This window comes from Penicillium samsonianum (assembly GCF_028829775.1).
Source record: "Penicillium samsonianum strain IBT 33392 chromosome Unknown utg000001l_segment0_segment0, whole genome shotgun sequence".
Taxonomy (NCBI): Eukaryota; Fungi; Ascomycota; class Eurotiomycetes; order Eurotiales; family Aspergillaceae; genus Penicillium; species Penicillium samsonianum.
This window is the reverse complement of record NW_026643259.1, coordinates 3,011,834-3,031,702: the sequence shown is the minus strand read 5'-3', so window position 1 is coordinate 3,031,702 and position 19,869 is coordinate 3,011,834. Positions and strand designations below refer to the sequence as shown.

At 37.0% G+C, this 19,869-nt stretch overlaps 5 protein-coding genes across 5 annotated transcripts; 3 read left to right on the top strand and 2 right to left on the bottom strand.

Moving 5' to 3' along the window:
• Window positions 1–572: 572 nt before the first annotated feature.
• N7471_001150 (uncharacterized protein) lies at window positions 573–1,707 on the bottom strand. Its single transcript, XM_057273871.1, has 5 exons — window positions 1,538–1,707; window positions 1,358–1,452; window positions 1,251–1,274; window positions 1,048–1,169; window positions 573–952 (listed from the first exon to the last, which is right to left on the bottom strand). Exons 1-5 carry the CDS (start codon window positions 1,578–1,580, stop codon window positions 781–783), a joined length of 456 nt encoding a protein of 151 aa, XP_057142050.1. The 5' UTR covers window positions 1,581–1,707; the 3' UTR covers window positions 573–780.
• Window positions 1,708–2,098: 391 nt separating this feature from the next.
• Window positions 2,099–2,550, top strand: N7471_001149 (DUF2015 domain-containing protein; the record flags this gene model as incomplete). Its single annotated transcript, XM_057273870.1, has 2 exons — window positions 2,099–2,153; window positions 2,231–2,550. 2 exons carry the CDS (start codon window positions 2,099–2,101, stop codon window positions 2,548–2,550), a joined length of 375 nt encoding a protein of 124 aa, XP_057142049.1.
• Window positions 2,551–2,899: 349 nt separating this feature from the next.
• N7471_001148 (U2 snRNP complex subunit HSH49) lies at window positions 2,900–4,527 on the bottom strand. Its single transcript, XM_057273869.1, has 3 exons — window positions 4,278–4,527; window positions 3,853–4,228; window positions 2,900–3,783 (listed from the first exon to the last, which is right to left on the bottom strand). Exons 1-3 carry the CDS (start codon window positions 4,295–4,297, stop codon window positions 3,091–3,093), a joined length of 1,089 nt encoding a protein of 362 aa, XP_057142048.1. The 5' UTR covers window positions 4,298–4,527; the 3' UTR covers window positions 2,900–3,090.
• Window positions 4,528–5,073, top strand: N7471_001147 (mitochondrial import receptor subunit TOM7; the record flags this gene model as incomplete). Its single annotated transcript, XM_057273868.1, has 4 exons — window positions 4,528–4,703; window positions 4,769–4,815; window positions 4,873–4,901; window positions 4,940–5,073. The coding sequence occupies exons 1-4, from the start codon at window positions 4,677–4,679 to the stop codon at window positions 5,071–5,073; spliced, it is 237 nt and encodes a 78-aa protein (XP_057142047.1). The 5' UTR covers window positions 4,528–4,676.
• A 497-nt stretch (window positions 5,074–5,570) lies between these two features.
• N7471_001146 (putative mitochondrial folate carrier protein Flx1) lies at window positions 5,571–6,652 on the top strand (the record flags this gene model as incomplete). Its single annotated transcript, XM_057273867.1, has 3 exons — window positions 5,571–5,688; window positions 5,756–5,995; window positions 6,063–6,652. The coding sequence occupies 3 exons, from the start codon at window positions 5,571–5,573 to the stop codon at window positions 6,650–6,652; spliced, it is 948 nt and encodes a 315-aa protein (XP_057142046.1).
• Window positions 6,653–19,869: the final 13,217 nt, after the last annotated feature.

Genomic DNA, 19,869 nt, shown 5'->3' with positions numbered 1-19,869 from the left:
AATTATATGTGTGTATGTGTAGAGAGAGAAAGAAAGAAGATAGGGGAGAAATGGGGAGGAGAGAAGCTTAGAGAGGGGACCGGCCGATTTATAAGAGGGGCAAGTGCTGAGAGGGGCAACCCCGGAATACGGAGTGTTGGATTTCCACATGTGAAGTGACGAAATTCACCTTTATTTACTCTGTACTTTTGTTTACCTTGCTTCACCTTTATTTTACTTTATTTTGCTATATCTTTACTACCTTCTATTATTATATCTTTTCAATGTAGGTCCTTCAATCCCCTATTATACTCTCTGTCTCTCTCATCTCTCTCTATATAAGGAATGCTTTCACCAAAAGGCAGAGCAAAAGCTCTGGACCTTTCTCCAGACTTTCTCCGGCAATTCTCGTCCCTTTAAGATTGTTCCACACTTCCCCGGGACTACCGGGTTGTGATATCGGGAAAAGGCGGACTATATATTCTCATATACAACCCGGACCTTGTGGCTCGGGCCGACCAGTCGGTTGTGAATCAATTTTACTATACCCTTGGCTGATTTATTTTCCGTTCCGATTAGTAGTAGGAAATTGTTCTTGTTTTTTGGGCGGAAAATCTGTTTTCTCTTGCTTTGGAAGGTCTCAGACAGGAGACTGATTTTTTTTCCCCTGTCCTTAGGAGTAAGACTGCTAGAATACATGGTTTCCAAGTCCAGCATGGCGTTTTACATACGCCTATCAAGTCTTCTCCCCAAATCCCCGGTCCTTCATGGTCCACAATGTAGCCTCATCTCGAGACAAATCTACTCAGACTCCTCGGCCTTGGTGGCCTTGGAGCCACGGGCCTTCCGGACAGGAGCATCCTTCTTGGGGAGCTGCGAGCGGCGGACGGCGCTCACACGGGCGACGGCCTCCTCGCGGAGATCAGCGCGGTAGCTGTTCTTGGCGGTCTTGTCCGCAACACCCTTGTAGATCCTGGAGAGCAGATAATGATTAGCACTAGGTCGTGAAAGCAACATACACCGTATGTCTTGAAAAAAAAAAAAAAATCGAAATCGGGTTTCGCTTACTTGCGGGTGGAGGTGCTGGGACCGTAAGTCACAGTGACCAGGTTCTGAGCGGGCTGCTGGGGGTTGCTGGGCTTCTTGGTGGTCACGGCGACACCGTTCTCAGTAGCCTGGACACCGACAGCCTGAAGGTAAAATGGTTAGCGCCACAGATCTTTCGTTTCAAGAAAAGAAAGGAAAACACCAGCAGTGTAAAGCTTAATTACCTTGGTGTTGGCATAACCGGCATACTATAATGCGCCAAAAGAGACCGTCGTTAGCCATGCATTCCCGGAGAGGATCATCTATTCCGTCTAATCCCCGAGGCCCGTACCTTGTAGGAGTGCTTGTTCAGCAGGTTCAGGGGGTCCCGGGAGAACTGGGAGCCACCGCCGGAGTTGCGGTTAACCAGGAAGGAGTTCTGGTTGCCTATTCCAAAGATTGATGAGCTAGAGTTCGGTTTCGAAGCTTTGACAAAAATTCGAATAGGAAAAATGCGGAGGGTCGGACGTACGGGTGATCTGCCAGACCAGATCGTTGGAGATGTTTGAGGCCATTGTGATGAGAGGGGATGTTGAGTTGGAGAATTGAAAGATCGAAATCGCTATCAAAACCGTCTTCACGTCGATCAAATTGTGTGTGTCTCGAATGCCAAGACCTCAGATTGGACGGGGTCTCGCTAAGGCGGCTACTTTAGGAATAGATTTGATGCCTTGATGCCTTGATTTATGTATGCCTGAGTGTCTGTGTGCCTTAGTGCCTTAATGCCTGGATTCCTCGTTGCCCGTTCAGCAAGGCAGAACTGAGAGCTTCCGGCGACCTCCAGGCTGCCAATAATATGAACGGCGATGCTGACGTTGCCCCCTCCAAAACTCTCCTCTCTAGTGACAACCACTCTAATCTTCCTATGCCTTCTTCATCAACGGCTAATTGCCTGATGGGACACGTCATCTCTTAGTTCTTCTTTGGCGATATACTCTCAGGAGTGCTAACTTCTCCTTACACTGCAATATCGCAAAGCTCTATACTAAGTTACAACTCCACGCCGGAATCTTCACCGGTACCACTCATCATCATGACCTACATTCTCTTTTATTTCCTACTCTTTTCAGTTATCATCGGCGGGACAGGTAAGTCAAGTGTCTTTCCAACTCCAAAGGAAACAAAGCAATCATTCATAACGAATTTGGGTCTAATTGCACTGTAGCGTTATACCTCACTCGGTCACGATGGATCCCGTTAGTCCAAGTGCCTGATTATCTCTATCATCGCCTTCCCTCAAGTTTTACCGCCGATCTCGAGGCCGGCCTGAGCTCGTCACAATTCGACATTACTGCCAATCTTGCAGACGGGGATTCGAGGGCTGGCTTGGATCAACGAGCAAAGTCCGAAGTGATGAAGATTATGAAGAGTCGAAAGGTCAATTTCGATGAAGCACGGCGGATCTACACGGAGCAACGGTTTGCAAAGAATAACATCGGACCTGACGGCCGGCCGAGGGACCCCAAATTCGTCTCATTTTCGTGATTCGCCTACAATCATATCACCAGTCCTAGCGTGCTTTCTTGGCCATTGTCCGAGCGGACATCTCGCTAGCAGAACCCGTACAAATAGAGATCACGGCTTTTGCCCAGTAATATCTCATCTGTGCTGTCGGAGCGCTTGGGGTACTACGGTTTACCACTTTGGTCGGTGCATTTCTTGTGTCTGTGAATGATCCTTGGCAATTGAAACCTATTAAGTTGACATGTTATCGAAATACAACAAGTCTGTCTGTTTTGTCCGTGTCCAATAGACACTTAATATTACATATGACCATCCAGCGCTGCCAGTAGCCAGCCAGCGCCAAGGCACAGTTTGATCTCTCCCCCCCACCAAAAACCCCACATAAACACTAAACACGTTCGAGGTAGCCAAGCAAGAGGAGAACATCAAACACATGGGCCAGCGCTTTGGTCCTTGGGTCATCAAATCATATCAAAAAAAAAAATCCCCCAAACCTCGTATAGTGACAAGGGCATAGCTTTTGGGAGGAGAGGGGGTCTCAAGACTGAAGGCCACCAGGAATCACCGACTGCTTCCGTATCCGGGCTGTTGGAAGCCCGGTGGCAATGAAGGGGCCCCAGCTGGAGGTCCAAATCCAGGCGGCCCAAACCCAGGGGGAGCTGCAGCCTGTGGGACGAAGGGCGGTTGACCTGCACCGTTGAATCCAGGTGGTAAAAAGGTCTGTGGACCGCCGTAGCCAGCTTGGGAAGGCGGAGGTCGGGCTGGGAGCCCGGGGGGTGGAGTATTGAGTGAAGGGACGGGAGGTGGGGCATGTCGGTTTGGAGGGGGAACGCTCTGGTAGGGCATTGGAGGGGGTGCACTCTGGTAGGGCATAGCTGGCGGCATAGCTGGCGGCATACCCCGGTTCATGCCTAGATCGGGTGTCTGTGGCGGGGCTGTGCTCAAGGGTCGAGAGCTGTCGCCGTTCGACATGACAGGCGTTGCTGATACGCCTGGCGCAGCGCCAGGGAACTGCGAAGGTTGCTGGGTCGGTGGCTGTATATTATGCTTGCGAGCCTGGGCTGCCAGCATTCGCTCCGCTTCATCGCCATGTCTCTCGCCTTTCCCATCCTTCTTGTATGCATACTGTACCGAAACCTGTTTGTTCATCAGGTACTGGCCATTCATATTGGAGATGGCCGCGTCCGAGGATTCGAAATCGGCAAAAGAAACAAATCCATATCCCTTAGAGAGATTGTTGTCATCACGAGCAATCTGTAATGATAAAAAATAAAAAAGGCTGTTAACAGTGTCCATCTTGTTTGTATTAGGGGGAGATCTCACTTTAGGCGGATTGACAAGATTGCCAAACCGGCTGAATGTATCAAAGAGAACCTGCTCGGCAACCATAGGATCAAGATTACCCACAAACAGCTCTGCGCCAATTTCCACAGTCTTTTGTTTATCGGCTGATGCCTTGTTAACACGAATAGGCTTGCCATGGAGACGGATTCCATTCATGATCTTCGATGCATATTCGGCATCTTCCTCGCTGATGAACTCAACAAATCCATACCCCTGGTGTAACTGCGTGACCCGGTCTTTAGGCAGATGGACGTTAACGATGCGCCCAGCCTGCAGCATCAGCTCCCATACTAGGCTGTCGGAGACCCGTTCATCAAGGTTTCCGATGTACACAGTTGCCTCTTTATCTTGTTCCCTAGGTTAAATTAGCATCGGGACCCTGTGGTGGGGAGAGAGGGTCTTACCAATGCCTTGCGTTAGACATGGTGCCAGTGAATTAATTGGATAGAGAGAGAGAGATGGGAAAAAAGCTCCCCCTAAAGGAGAAGGACTCAAAGATCCAAGTAAAATAAATCAATAAGCTGTGAAAGTCTTGGTAAATTTGGACCAACAAAGTAGACTAATTTGAGTGGAAGTGGAGAGGTAATGAGGTGTGAAAGTGTTGAAGTGAAGGAAAGCCGGAGCTGAGGGATGATCAGTGACCTTTTCCGAAAACTTTTGATTCCGCAAATCCTCCCTGTTTCCACTTCATCTATCAACCACATCTCCCACTTATTCACTTGAATCGATCTTGAACCAATTTCAAATTATCTTCTTGTTGATCTCCTTGGAACCCTTCCCAAATTCACTTTCATAAACTCAGAATGGTTCAATTCTCCGAGGAGACCAAGGTTAGTTGCAACCCCCGATCCTCCTTGAGACCGGGTTTCTAACTCTCTCTTTTTATTCTATTTAGGAGCGCGTCTCAAAGGTCATTGATATTTCTCGGGTTGCAATTCACTAGTGAGCCTCATAGCACCTTCATGCCATCCTCCGAGCTGACCGGCGATAACCATCTAGCGGATACTTGCCTCTGATTGTCTATCTGGGTATGTATATACCTCTTTGGCGTTCTCAACACAATAAGTTAACAAAACCCCCAAAAAAACAGGCTACACCTATAGCGAGCCCAAGCCAACATTGTTCAGGTACGCTTCAACTCCTTGGATTCTAGCTGTTATGACTAACCTGATACCTAGATTGTTCTCGCCTCTTGCGTAAACTACGCGTTGACTGGAGAAATGATACGGGATATATGGATGGGATGGATATGGTCCAGTATATTCTTGAACAACCTTTCGATTAGTCTCTCCGTGAGGGATGATGGGTTTCAATATCTGGATATCACTTCTTGAAGCTTGTGAAAGCTGGATGATTTTGTATTTTTAAGTCTTTGGCCGAATATTTTTCCGCTTTGGTACGGAAATGCTGTAACCCTGTAATAATTCGGAATAAACAGCTGATCTTTGTATAAAGAAATCTAAAAAAGAAATTCTGGACGTTGGTATGTTATAGTGCAGCCCTGGAGGGCTAGTATGTACGGAGTTACTCGGCGGTCACATGTTCTGATATTCTGGGAATATTCTCCCCATCTCGTCTTCTCTCTTTATCTTCCCTCCCCTTCTCTGTCAACGTTCTCCATACACAATCTTCCTTGTCTCTATCTCTGTCTCTGGCTCTGTGTGTTCGAATTTCCTATCTTCGTCTAAGGCAGGTTCATGACTAGACAAGATGGCTTCTCGTCATCCTTTGTGGAGACCGTAGCAGGGTTCACAGCGGGAATCGTGTCAACTCTGTCGCTACATCCTCTTGACATGGTCAAAACAAGGCTACAAGGCAAGCTTCGATGTTATCTTGGTTCCCTTGGGGTTTAGAGTTACTAACTCTGTTTTGGTATGTTTAGTCGATCGATCATCTTCCCGATTTGGGGGTTCACTGCGAATCATTCGCAAGATCTTCTATCATGAGGGTGGCTGTGCCGCTTTCTACCGGGGACTTACCCCCAATCTTATCGGAAACTCCACCAGCTGGGGTTTGTACTTTTTATGCTACAGCAGCTTGAAGGATACGATTCAAATCTATCGCAAGGATAGAGAACAGATTCTCACATCGTCTGATTATCTTCTCGCATCTGGCAGTGCAGGTATCCACATATCATGTCCAATTCAGCATCGTTTGCCGTTCCTCGATTAACCTGTGGATTTCCATAGGCGTGATTACGTCGGTCCTCACCAATCCAATCTGGGTGATTAAAACTCGCATGTTGTCAACGGGTTCCCATGCCCCAGGGGCATATTCTTCGTTTGCCTCTGGAGCAAAACAAATATACCAGATGGAAGGAATACCAGGCTTCTACCGAGGCCTCATACCAGCCCTATTTGGCGTCAGCCATGGTGCCCTTCAGTTTATGGCATACGAACAGTTGAAACTTTTCAGATTGCGGTCGATGAATACCATGGGCTCAATTGAGAGCAGTCATGTGGGCGCCGAACGGGTGCTGGGTAATGTTGATTTTTTTGCCATCTCCGGTCTATCAAAAGTCTTCGCTGGCAGTGTAACGTATCCTTACCAAGTAATTAGGTCCCGGTTGCAAACTTACGAGGCCCATCTGATCTACCGTGGGGCCATTGATGTCTTTTCCCAGGTATGGGCCCAAGAAGGGATCGCAGGTTTTTATAAGGGTCTTGGTCCAAATCTGTTCCGGGTACTTCCAAGCACGTGGGTGACCTTCCTGGTATATGAGAATACCAAGGTCTACCTATCCCGGCTGGCGCAAAATCCATGGAATACTTCCTACTAATTCCTGCTCATGCTTGTATCAATTTGATCTTACTAGAGACCACCTGCCTTAGATTAAGTCTACAGCAACCTCCGGTATATTCATCGATTTACAATTTAACTTGTTAGGATGCATATCGAACGCACCACCTGACAGGGACCTAACTTAGGTAGATGTCTACATCTCTCTCTCCCTACCGCCCCCTCCTTGTGACGACCTAAAGGATTTCTGCCTGCTTTTTCCGGTTGTCAGTTGTTGTGGTTTGCATTCTTGTAGTATTCGGAGCGGAGAGGGAGACCTGGGCTATTACCTGCCAGTTGTTTGGAGAAAAGGAGTGCATTTCATTCAGAATACTAAGTATAAAGAAGGGACGAAAGAAAGAAAGAAAGGGGAAAGGATTGGTCGAAGCGAAACCTCTTATAGGGTCTCCCACGTGCAAATAATGCAAACTAGTTAGATAAAAACCTAACTTCCTTTCTAGGTAGACGGTCTTATCTAGTAGAATCATATCTCCTTGAACTAGATCGTTATATACCCCCCGGCTAAAACTATATTTAGTCCCTAAATGCCGGCTTATTCTTATCCTTATAATTATATAGTATACTATTATCTTATACCGCTTTCATCTAGTTTTATTAGCTTTGATAGTGGGCTAGGCTTCGAAGGGTATTAAGTATAGAATTCCTTAATTTTCTTAGGTATATTCTTAAAATTACTTACTAGATACTACTTACTATAATATATAGATTAAGATTATATCCTAACTACTAAATAGAGTATTATATATTACCTATTAGTTCTTTAAAGAAAAGAGTATATTTTATTCAGAATTTCAAGTATAAATAAGGGAAGAGAAAAGAGAAGAGAAAAGAGAAGAGAGGATTAATCGAGATAGAATACCACTAAGTGAAGCTAAACTAGCTATCTAGAGGGAATATTTAGGCTAATCAGTGAATACTAGGGGTATTTAATATATTTATCGTATTAACCATACCTAGGAGAGGGGTTAGAGCCTCACCTAGGCAGACTTCCACCCCTATTAGTGGATTCGCCCGGTAGGAAAACTGTCAATAATACTAGTTTTCAGGATAGTACCTATTGGTCAGGCAGGTAATATAATGATAGAGAGGAGAATATAATGTATTCTTTATATATAGACTAATCCTTACTAAGGGGAAGTTATAGGGATAATCTGGTTTGTGTAGATCTCTCTACCGAATTATATATATAACGATAACGATTCTAATTCTATATATCTTCTATATACTTCTTCTAAGAAGTGTAGTTATTATATCCCTATAATAATAAAAGAACTCTATAACGTATTTCACATGCGAGCTGCGCACACAAGCGAGCTGCGCAGTCCGATACACATACTAAATGCGATAAATTACAACTGGATATCCTAACAATACATGTCTATATAAGGTTTTCCTTATAGACTAATGCTTATTATACAGTATTTTGTCACTTTAGGAAGTTTCAGGAAATTTAAGAACTTGATGATTGAGATATATATATTCAGAGGCTTTAAAGATGTAATTTTTGATACCATAACAATACACGCTTTCGATCTATTCAAAATTGATATATAATACTTAAAATACTTATCACTGGCCATCGGCATTTTGAAAAAAAATAATAAACAAACGTTGGTTGTTGAGATGTGAGTATAGCACATATCGCATTTATTATAGTATTTTAGCTGCGCAGCTCGCTTGTGTGCGCAGCTCGCATATAAGATACGTTATATAAAGGTCCTAAGGTATTAATAAAATAGCCTTAGATAGTCTTGTCTAAAACCCAACTTGGGTCCAAACTTTGGACCTAAGACCTAACCTATATGGGTTTTAGGTGCGACTTCTATAACCTAACCTAACCTAAGACCTAATACTAGGTACCTATTAGGGCCCTAGGAAAACCTAATTTTGTATAAAATAGAGCTCTTAGCGTTTATAACCCTACGAAGTTATCGAAATAAAATACTATTTTTTACACTTATTCTAGTTTCCCTACTATATTCTTAATAACCTCACCTACTATAGTAGGAAATTTTAAGTAATCTCTATAAAATAGAAGTGAGAAAGCCTAGTTTTAAATTATTTACTTTATAGAATTATAGATTTATTTCTTATAGTACTATTTGCCTAAAATAGGAAAAATATTATTAAGAATATAGAGAAATATATATTTAACTTATATAGAAGTGGTAGTATTTTTTTAATAAGAGGAAATATAAATATAAATATATTAATTTCTACTCTAAATCATTAAATTTCTATATAAAATGAAAGCTAGTCTTCTCTATTTAGGTATATTTATCTATTATAATAGCTATTTAGCTAACCTAGTAAGACTACTAAGATAAAGTATATCCTACTCTACCTATACGAAATATTTTTAAGGATCTCTAGAAGGAATTAGGGTAGGAATTAGGTTTTCTTAGGTTCTTTTAGGTATTTATTAGGTCTAATTAGGTTCTCTTAGGTCTAATTAGGTTAGACCTATATAAATATCTATAATCTAACTAATTAATAACTATCTTAGTATATTCCTTTTAATATACCTCCTTTTCTCTTCTACTTAATAATTTTATCTAAGCTAGTCTATCTAATATTATAGGTATTCCCCCCCCCCCCCTTACCTTTTTTATATCTCTAATCCTATTAAAAGCCCTATTATATCTTAAAGCTAGTACTCTAACTTTCTATCCTTAATTTATAATAGAGATATAGGTAATTTATCCTACCTTATACTATTTAATTATCTAGTAACTCTATCTAGTAGTTAAGTTATACTATCTAACTTTTACTATAATTTTCTTCGACTAGATTACCCTCTATCTCTTGCTCTCTCTCTTACCTATATTAGACTAGACCGGAGAAAAGCGTTTTTTCTTTATAATATAGTAGAATATATTAAATAGGTTAAGTAGTAGCTATAAACTAATTATAGGAGGAAAAGTAAGATCTATTAGGATATAGCCCGCTAGTCTACTCTTTAGAGTAAGTTCTACTAAATTACTTAGATTATAGATAGCGTATTAAAGGTTATATATAAGCGCTATAAGAAGATTCTTAAGTACCCTTATTCTATTAGACTAGGTTAAATAGGCTATTATAGTATATTAACTATAGTAAAATATCTAAAATCTATAAGCTATTAAAGGTTATCATATTTAAAAGTTAATACTTCTACTGTTATAATCCTATTAATATAACATGTAGGTGATTTAAACTATACAATGCATTTTAGTTTAAAAATGCAACATTACAAATAATGATTTAATAATATAACCATACAATGTAAAATATAATATGAACATATAATGCATTATGCAACATTACAATATAACCATACAATGCATTTATTAAAATGCAACATTACAAATAATGATTTAATAAATATAAACCATATATGAATTTATTAAAATGCAACATTACATATGATTTAATAATATAACTATACAATGCATTTTAAATCTATCATTATGACGATAACACATTTAATTAGATCTATCTAGATCTATTTTCAAAAGAGATAAATAAGACTATAACCACCGAGATAATAATCTTTTTCGGAACATGGTCAATATCTTCTTTATATTGAATATACTTCAATTAACTAAAATACAACCTTTTTATCTCTTACTTTCTTACCTTTCATCTTTAGTTTTTTCTTCCTACCATCTAACCCCTATAACCTCCCAGAGGGACAATATTAAGGCTTACCTTCACGGGGGAAACAAGTGAAGTAGATGTTTTAGGCTACATTTTCTAGCGCTACCCGGCGTACGGGGCTTATCCCACTATTTAGGGATCCTACTGCTAAGCGTACTAGTATTACTAGCTTAGTTATTAAGGAATTATACCGCCGGATCCTACCTATCTTGATCGTGAATCAAGATAGCATTTTCTAGCATGATAATGCTCCTACATATACCGCGTATGTTGTACGGGATGCATTAGCTGAAATGTAGATTGAAGTTATGGAATAGCCTCCTTATTCCCCTAATTTAAATCTAATTGAGAACCTCTGGGCGTTACTAAAAGCTAAGATATACGAGCTTCGACCTGATCTTCTATATATACGGAACAATGACACTACAAAGGAGATTCTGGTGGCGACGGCGTAGCAGGCATGGGATGAATTGGAGCTACGGCACTTAGAGTATCTCTCTGAGACGATGCCGCACCGAGTGGAAGCTATTATTGAGAGCTAGGGGTGGTATACGCCATACTAGATTTCATAGTATGAATTCATAGAGGTTTTCGACCGGCAGTATATTATATAATCATGGGGGTGTGGGGCCAGGGGTGTAGAAACTTATGTCCACTGACTGTATTTATTATAGTACTTCGCCTATATTTCTATAGTATCTCTCCAAGTTTCCTTAGTTTTTTAAGGCGTGTAAGTACTATTAAGACCTCCCTTTCTAAATGCTATCTTTAATATATAATTAGAAATTAGGGTTATAGTCTAAAATAGACTTCGCCATAAACCGTAATTAGGGCCTATCATATTTAAATAAATAAAAGTGGACTATAATATTGTATATAGTTAAATTTAATGCTTCTACTATTATAATCCTATTAATATAATATATAAAGTGATTTAAACTATATAATGCATTTTAAAACTAAAATATATCATTACAAATAATGATTTAATAATATAAGTATATAATACATTTTAAATCTATTATTATAACGATAAGACATTTAATTAGATCTATCTAGATCTGTTTTTAAAAGAGATAATAATCTTTTTTTTATAATATAGTTAATATCTTCTTTATATTAAATATACTTTAATTAACAAAATATAACCTTTTTATCTCTTTACTTTCTTACCTTTTATCTTTATTTTTTGCTTCCTACTATCTAACCCCTATAACCTAGAGGTTATAGGCCCGGCTTATTTTTTTATACTAGTATTACTTTATTAATCTAGTAATTACTTTTATTTTATTTTACCCCTACTTATTTTTTTCAACTTTTATATATAGAAAGATCCTTTTTTCTTTTTATATAAACCCTTCTCTATAAAATTAATTCTTTTCGAACTACCGAACTATAACTATCTATATACTTTAATAGTAAGGTATATAGTATTATAGCCTCTCTTTAAAAAAGTCTAAATTCTAAAGTTATATAGCTTAGAAAATTACTCTATCTAATATATTAGAGTAAAAGCTATTTTAACTAGAGAAGATTTAGTAGGAGCTATTTGTTAAGTACCTACTATAGGTAATAAAAATAATAGATATAAAAGAGGTATAAGATAAACTCTAAGATATTTATAATTCTAAGGGATTTACTACTAAGCTTTTAACCTTTAAAGAATTCTTTAATATTACCTTAGATAATTTTTATATTATAGAAGAATATTTTAATAAGGTTAAAATCTTAGTAGATAGTCTTATAAGTAAAGAAATTATACTACTAAAGTAATTAGTAATTATATAGATTTTAAATAGTCTTAGTAAAGAATATAAAATATTAATATAATTAATTATTTAATCCTTATAAAAAGATCTAAATTTATATACTATAGAAATTCTTTTTTTAAGCCTAATTAATAAATTAAGAGATATTAAACAAGTGAATAATGAGCTTATATTTATATAAAAAGCTAAAGCTAAGAATTTATAGAAGAAAAAAATATATAATAGCCCCTATTATAAGTATTATAAGTTAACTATATATATAACTAGTAAATACTAGTTTTTATTTATAGATAAAGCCCTATAAAGCTAGTAACCGCGCTATTAAAATAATATAACTAATATAACTAATACTATAAAAAACTATAAGGTTAAATAAAAAAACCCGAAAATACCCTTATTTTTATAGTTAATTTAACTAAATTAACTAATCCTATAAAAATTAAAGAAGATTAAACGATACTAGATTTTTAAACTATATTTAATAATAATTTTAATATTACTAAAAATAAGGTATATAGCCTATTTGTTAGATGTCACGTGACCCCCTGTTTGCTCCTAGCCTTTTAGTCCTAGATAGCCTATAGATAGTTTCTTCCTCTCTCCACGTATTTAGAGATTTTCTAGAGCTATCTACTATTCTTTATTGTAGATCTCTAGACTCTCTCTCTCTTAGGTTATAAGGCCCTTTACTATTAAAGCCATCGTTTACTATAAGCCTTTCTAGCCCCTTTCCTCCGATTAGTGTATTACGTCGTACTACCCCGCTTTTAATCCTATAGATTAGAGTTTTTACTAGTTAATTCTAACTACCCTTATATACCCTACCGTACTCTATATTCTATAGTGTATAATATTATTAGTTAACTGTCGAAATTACTAGCCGTTCTTTAATCTAATTTGTCGACTAACGTATTTCACCAGCGAGTGGGCCACCCATCCAAAACGCGTCAATTAATTTAAACCCTTCTTCTTCAACCACCCACTATGCCACCAATTCGCTCTCAACGCTCTAGAAATTTAATAGAGTAAGAGGGTAGGATCTTACTAGCTATCTAGGTTTTTAAGAATCAAGAAATATCTTTAATTCGTGAAGTGGCGCGCCGTTTCGAAGTCCCCCGCTCTACCTTATAACGCCGCCTCGCCGGTGATACCTTTCGTCCTAAAACACGCGCTAATAACTATAAGTTAACTAAAACTAAGGAGGAATCGCTTTAAAAACGGATACTCTCTATAGATTCTTATAGAGCACCCCCCCCCCCCCCCCCCCCCCCCGGGCCCTCTTCTATACGAGAAATGGCGGATCTTCTTCTTTAAAAGCGTGGAACTACCCTAGTTCTTTTAGTCGGCGAAAATTAGGTTACGAAATTCGTATAATAGTATCCTCTCCTCTCCTCCCGATTCTCGAAACGGTATAACTACGAGCGCGTGAAATGTGAAGACCCGAAACTTATTAGGGAGTGGTTTAATTTAGTTTAAAAAACGATCCTTTAATTTGGAATCGACCCTAATGACGTTTATAACTTTAACGAGACTAGTTTCGCGATAGGCTTAACTACTACTACTACTATAAGGGTGATTTCGAGAAGCGAAGTCTATAGTCGGCGAGCACTTCTATAACCTAGAAATCGAGAGTGGGTGATAGTGATTAAATATATAAATGCTTCTAGCTAGGTGCTTCCTCTATATATAATTTTTAAAGGAAAGGTCTTCCTTAAATCCTAGTTTACCGGCCTTCCGAAAGATTGGCGCCTTAAAGTGAGCCCTAATAGTTAGACTTCGGATAAAATTAGACTTCGCTCGCTTAAAAAGCTCTTTATTCCTACTACTTCTTTACGTACAAAGGGGGGGTATCGGCTTTTAATACTTAACGGATATAGAAGTTATTTAACGCCGAAATTTGATAAAATTTGTAAGTAAAATAAGGTGATACTAATTTATATACCTATATATTTATCCTATCTTTTATAACCTCTTAATATCGGCTATTTTACGGTCTTAAAACGGTCTTATAGTCGGAAAGTTAAAATAACGATACGGAACGGGATTAACTATATTAATAAACTTAACTTTCTTAAAGTATACCGAGAGGCACGAATTGAAGCTTTTAAACCGGAGACAATTAAAAGTAGCTTCCGGTCTACCGGTTTAGTGCCCTTTATACTAGATCAAGTGATTTTAAAGCTTAATATCCGGCTTCGAACACCTACCCCCCCCCTAGCTAGGGTAGTGAATTAAGTTGAAATTTTACACTAAAAACGCTAGCTATAGAGAAAGAACTATATCGGTAGGCTTTATCACTTAAAGCTTTACTTCGTATAAGATCTTAAAGCCTACCTAGCCCGTTAGATCGTGTATTAAACTAGCTTATAAAAGGCTTCCGTCTTATAATATAAGGTGCTATCTTACTCGCTAAAGAAAATAAGGAATTACGTGCCGCTAACGAGAAGTAGAAGTAAAAGCGAGCTAGATCTAAAAGGTAGATCCCCGCCGAAGAAGGCCTCTCCGTTTAAGAAGCTTCTCAATTGATTACTAGGCTAGGGGAAGCAGATAAAGCACCTCCCCCTAGTGCCGGTATATATAGAGAATCGGCTATTTAGCCACGTACGCGGCCCCCCTAGGGATGTGGAATATATAGATTGCTAGGGCATAGAAGAGAAATATATCTAGATAGACAAATCAGTTAGTTGAATTAATTTAATGGCGTTTTGGTTGAGATATATGCATTTAAAATCGGTAGGTTAGGATGGGTGGCCCACTCGCTAGTGGTGGCCCACTCGCTGGTGAAATACGTTATTACCCTCGACCGTTTAATATGATCAGTATGAAATTATGATTAGTGTGGTGCGGCCCCAAACCCCGAAGGGGTTAGGGGCGAAAGCGAAGGGCCGAGTAGTATCTAGCTTTAAACTATATTAATAAATCTTAAAGAGAAGCTTTTTTAAAATAGCTAATAAAGTCCTAAGGCTTATTACCCTTATATTATAAGTTATGAAGGACTTTAAAGCATTTAAAATTAGTCTATTATAATAGCGTACTATATTTAAAGTAAAGGATCTTATATACTCTATAAGTATTTTTAACCTTAAAAATATAAGAAGGAGAAATAGTATTAAAGGTACTAAATATTAAGTTATAAGTATAAGTATTATATATATCCTATTTATCAAGCTCTTTCTATTATTAGCCCTAAGCTAAATATTCTTAGCCCTAAGCTAAATATTCTTATATTAGCGTTCTTTTATTATCTTATAAATAATAATTAAAATAACTAATTCCTCTTTCCTACTATACTAATAAATATAACGTATTTCACTACCGAGCCGGCCACACCACCGAGCCGGCCACCCAAACCAACCTACCAATTTAAAATATATATATCTCAACCAAAACTCCATTAAATTAAATACACTAAAATCATCTATCTAGCTGGGCATCTATTGATTTTATACCCTATTTATCCACAACCACTACACTTTGGTGGCGCCCGTGTACGCGGTTATAAAGCCGGCGAAGGGCTTCTTTATAGAGGGGAGGGAGGTGCTTTATCTGCTTCTACCGGCTTAGTAATTAATTGAGAAGCTTCTTAAACTATAAGCCCTACTTTAGCTAGTATCTGCCTTTAGGATCGAGTGCGCTTTTACTTCTACTTCTTATTAGCGGCGCGTAATTCCTTATTTTCTTTCGTAAGTAAGATAGCACCTTATATTATAAGACGGAAGCCTTTTATAAGCTAGTTTAATATACGATCTAACGGGCTAGGTAGACTTTAAGATCTTATACGAAGTAAAGCTTTAATTAATAAAGCCTACCGACGTAGTTCTTTCTCTATAGCTAGTGTTTTTAGTGTAAAATTCCGGCTTAATTCGCTCCCCCGGCTTAGAGGGGGGGTAGGTATTCGAAGCCGGATATTAAGCTTTAAAAGTACTTAATCTAGTGAAAAAGGAACTAAACCGGTAGATTAGAAGCTACTTTTAATTATCTCCGGTTTAAAGGCTTTAATTTATACCTTTAGGTATACTTTAAGAAAGTTAAGTTTCTTAATATAATTAATCCTATTCCGTATCTTCGTTTTAACCTCCTAACTATAAGACCGTTTTAGGACTATAAAATAGCCGATATCGAGAGGTTATAAAAGATAGGATAAATAAGTAGGTATATAAATTAGTATTACCTTATTTTACTCGTAAATTTAATTAAATTTCGGTGTTAAATAACTTCTATATCTATTAAGTTTTAAAAGCCGATCCCCCCCCCCTTTATATATAAAGAAGTAGTAGGAATAAAGAGCTTTTTAAGCTAGCGAAGTCTAATTTTATTAGAAGTCTAACTATTAGGGCTCACTTTAAAGCGCTAATCGCCTAGAAGGCCTTTAAACTAGGATTTAAGGAAGACCTTTCCTTTAAAAATTATATAAGGAGGAAGCACCTAGCTAGAAGTATTCGTATATTTAATTATAGTTACCTACTTTTAAGTTCTAGGTTATAAAAGTGTTCTTTAGCTATAGTATTCACTCTTTATAATAACCTTTATAGTTACTATTACTCCTAGAGTAAAACTAGTCTTATTAAAGTTATAAACGTTATTAGGGTGGATTCTAAATTAAAGGATTATTTTTTAAACTAAATTAAACCACTCCCTAATAATTTTCGGGTCTTTATATTTCGCGCGCTCGTAGTTATACCGTTTCGAGAATCGGGAGGAGAGGAGAGGGTGCCGTTTAACGAATTTTATAACCTAATTTTCGCCGACTAAAATAACTAGGGTGGTTCTATATTATTAAAGAAGAAGATCCGCTATTTCTCGAACTATAGAAGGCCGGGGGGCTACTCTATAAGAATCTATAGAGAGAATCTATTTTTAAAGCGATTCCTCTTTAGTTTCTATTAATTTATAATAATTAGCGCGCGAAATCGCGCGGTATTAGTAGCCGCGTAGTCGGTCTTAGAGGGTTGGACGTGGTATATTAAAACGGCGCGCCACTTCACGAATTGAAGATATTTCTTGATTTTTAAAAGCCTAGATAGCTAATAAAATCCTACCCTCTTACTCTATTAAATTTCTAGAGCTTCGGGAGCGAATTGGTGGCATGGTTGGTGGTTGAATTGAGTAAGTGCTAATTCATAGACGCGTTTTAGGTGGGGTGGCCGGCTCGGTGGTGTGGCCGGCTCGGTAGTGAAATACGTTACTAAAATTCGTATTAACTAACTTTTAAAAATAGATTAAAAGCTTTAAGTACTATATAAATAGGGAATTATTACTCGCATCCCCCCTACCTAAACAATTAGGCATTAACACTACCGCCTTCCCGATTAGGTGCGACACTAAATTCTGCCATACTTTCCTACCACTATAGAGTTTTCTGCCATATATTCTGCCACCACTATATAATTCTGGTTTATATATATCATATTTAAAAGTTAATACTTCTACTATTATAATCCTATTAATATAACATGTAAGTGATTTAAACTATACAGTGCATTTTAGTTTAAAAATGCAACATTACAAATAATGATTTAATAATATAACCATACAATGTAAAATATAATATGAACATACAATGCATTATGCAACATTACAATATAACCATACAATGAATGCATTTATTAAAATGCAACATTACAAATAATGATTTAATAAATATAAACCATATATGAATTTATTAAAATGCAACATTACATATGATTTAATAATATAACTATACAATGCATTTTAAATCTATCATTATGACGATAACACATTTAATTAGATCTATCTAGATCTATTTTCAAAAGAGATAAATAAGACTATAACCACCGAGATAATAATCTTTTAACAACACGGTTAATATCTTCTTTATATTGAATATACTTCAATTAACTAAATACAACTTTTTATCTCTTTACTTTCTTACCTTTCATCTTTAGTTTTTCTTTCCTACCATCTAACCCCTATAACCTCCTAGAGGTTATGAGCCCGGCTCATTTTTTATACTAGTATTACTTTGTTAATCTAGTAACTTCCTATATTCTTTTTTACCCCTACTTATCTTTTTAACTTTTATATATAGAAAGATCCTTTTTTCTTTCTATATAAACCTTTCTCTATAACAATTGATCCTTTTCGAACCGCCGAATTACGACTATCTATATACTTTGATAGCAAGGTATATAGTATCATCGCCTCTCTTGAAAAAGTCCAAATTCCAAAGTTACGTGGCTCAGAAAACTACTCTATCTGGTGTATCAGAGTAAAAGCCATTTTAACTAAGGAAGATCTAGTAGGAGCTATTCGTCAAGCATCTACTACAGGTAATAAAAATGATAGAGCCCTCTCTATTATTCAATTACTCTGTGATGACGGCCCGCTACTATATATCAAAGATATATTAGATGCAAAAGAAGCATGGGATAAACTCCAAGATATTTATAATCCCAAGGGATTTACTACTGAGCTTTTAACCTTTAAAGAATTCTTTAATACCACCTTGGATGATTTTCATACCATGGAAGAATATCTTAATAAGGTTAAAATCTTAGTAGATGACCTTACAAGCAAGGAAATTATGCTACCAAAGCAATTGGTAATTGCATGGGTTTTGAATAGTCTTAGTGAGGAATATGAAACATTGATACAATCAATTGTTCAATCCTTACGAAAAGATCCAAATTCATATACTACAGAAATGCTTTTTTCAAGCCTAATTGATGAATCAAGAGGCATTGAACAAGTGAATAATAAGCTTATGTTTACACAAAAAACTAAAGCTAAGAATTCATGGAAAAAAAAACCTTATAATAGCCCCTATTGTGAGCATTGCAAGTTGACTACACATACAACTAGCAACTGCTGGTTTCTATTTCCAGATAAAGCCCCACAAAGCTGGCAACCCCGCCGTCAAAACAATAATACAACCAATACTATAAAAAACTATAAGATTGAAAAACCTAAGTTTCAAAGGGCAAAAAACCCTAAAAAACCCGAAAATGCCCTTATTTCTATAGTTGATTCAACTGAATCAACTAACACTACAGAAATTGAGGAAGATGAAACGATGCCAGATTTTTCAACTATATCTGATGATGATTTTGACGTTGCTGAAAATGAGGTATGCAGCCCATTAATTTATAATAATGAATTAAAAACTAAATATAAACCAGATTGTTTAAAAGGGGACACAGCCTATAAGCAAGGTTTAATGTTTAATTTCGTTATTGATACTGCTGCTACAATTCATACAATTTATAATTTAAGCTATTTCTACCAATATGAAACTACAAATATAAAGGTTAAATGGGGACAAGCTAATACCTTAAATGCAAAATATAAAGGAAATATAATAATGAAAACAAATACAGGACTTCAATATTTATTAGAAGAAGTATACTATATTCCAGAATTAGGAATAAATTTACTAAGTATAAATAAATTAAACAATATAAAAGCAATATTTACAAAAGAAAAAGCTATGTTATATAAAGAAGATAAATTAATATCTATTGGAAAAAAGATACAAAATCTATATATAACTAAAAATATGTCCTATAAACCAAAACTAAATAGACAAATCTTAATAACTAATAGAATTGAGAACTCTCTTATAAAACAATGGCATGAAAGACTAGGACATATTTCTTTTGAATCTTTACAGGCATTTATGAAGTTCTTAAATATCTCTATAACAAAAGCAAGTTATTCAGAACAAGTTAATAAATGTAAAATATGCCTACTATCTAAAAATAATAGATATATAAATAAAGAAAGTAATAATCCAATTAAATATGATTTAATTGAAAGAATACATAGTGAT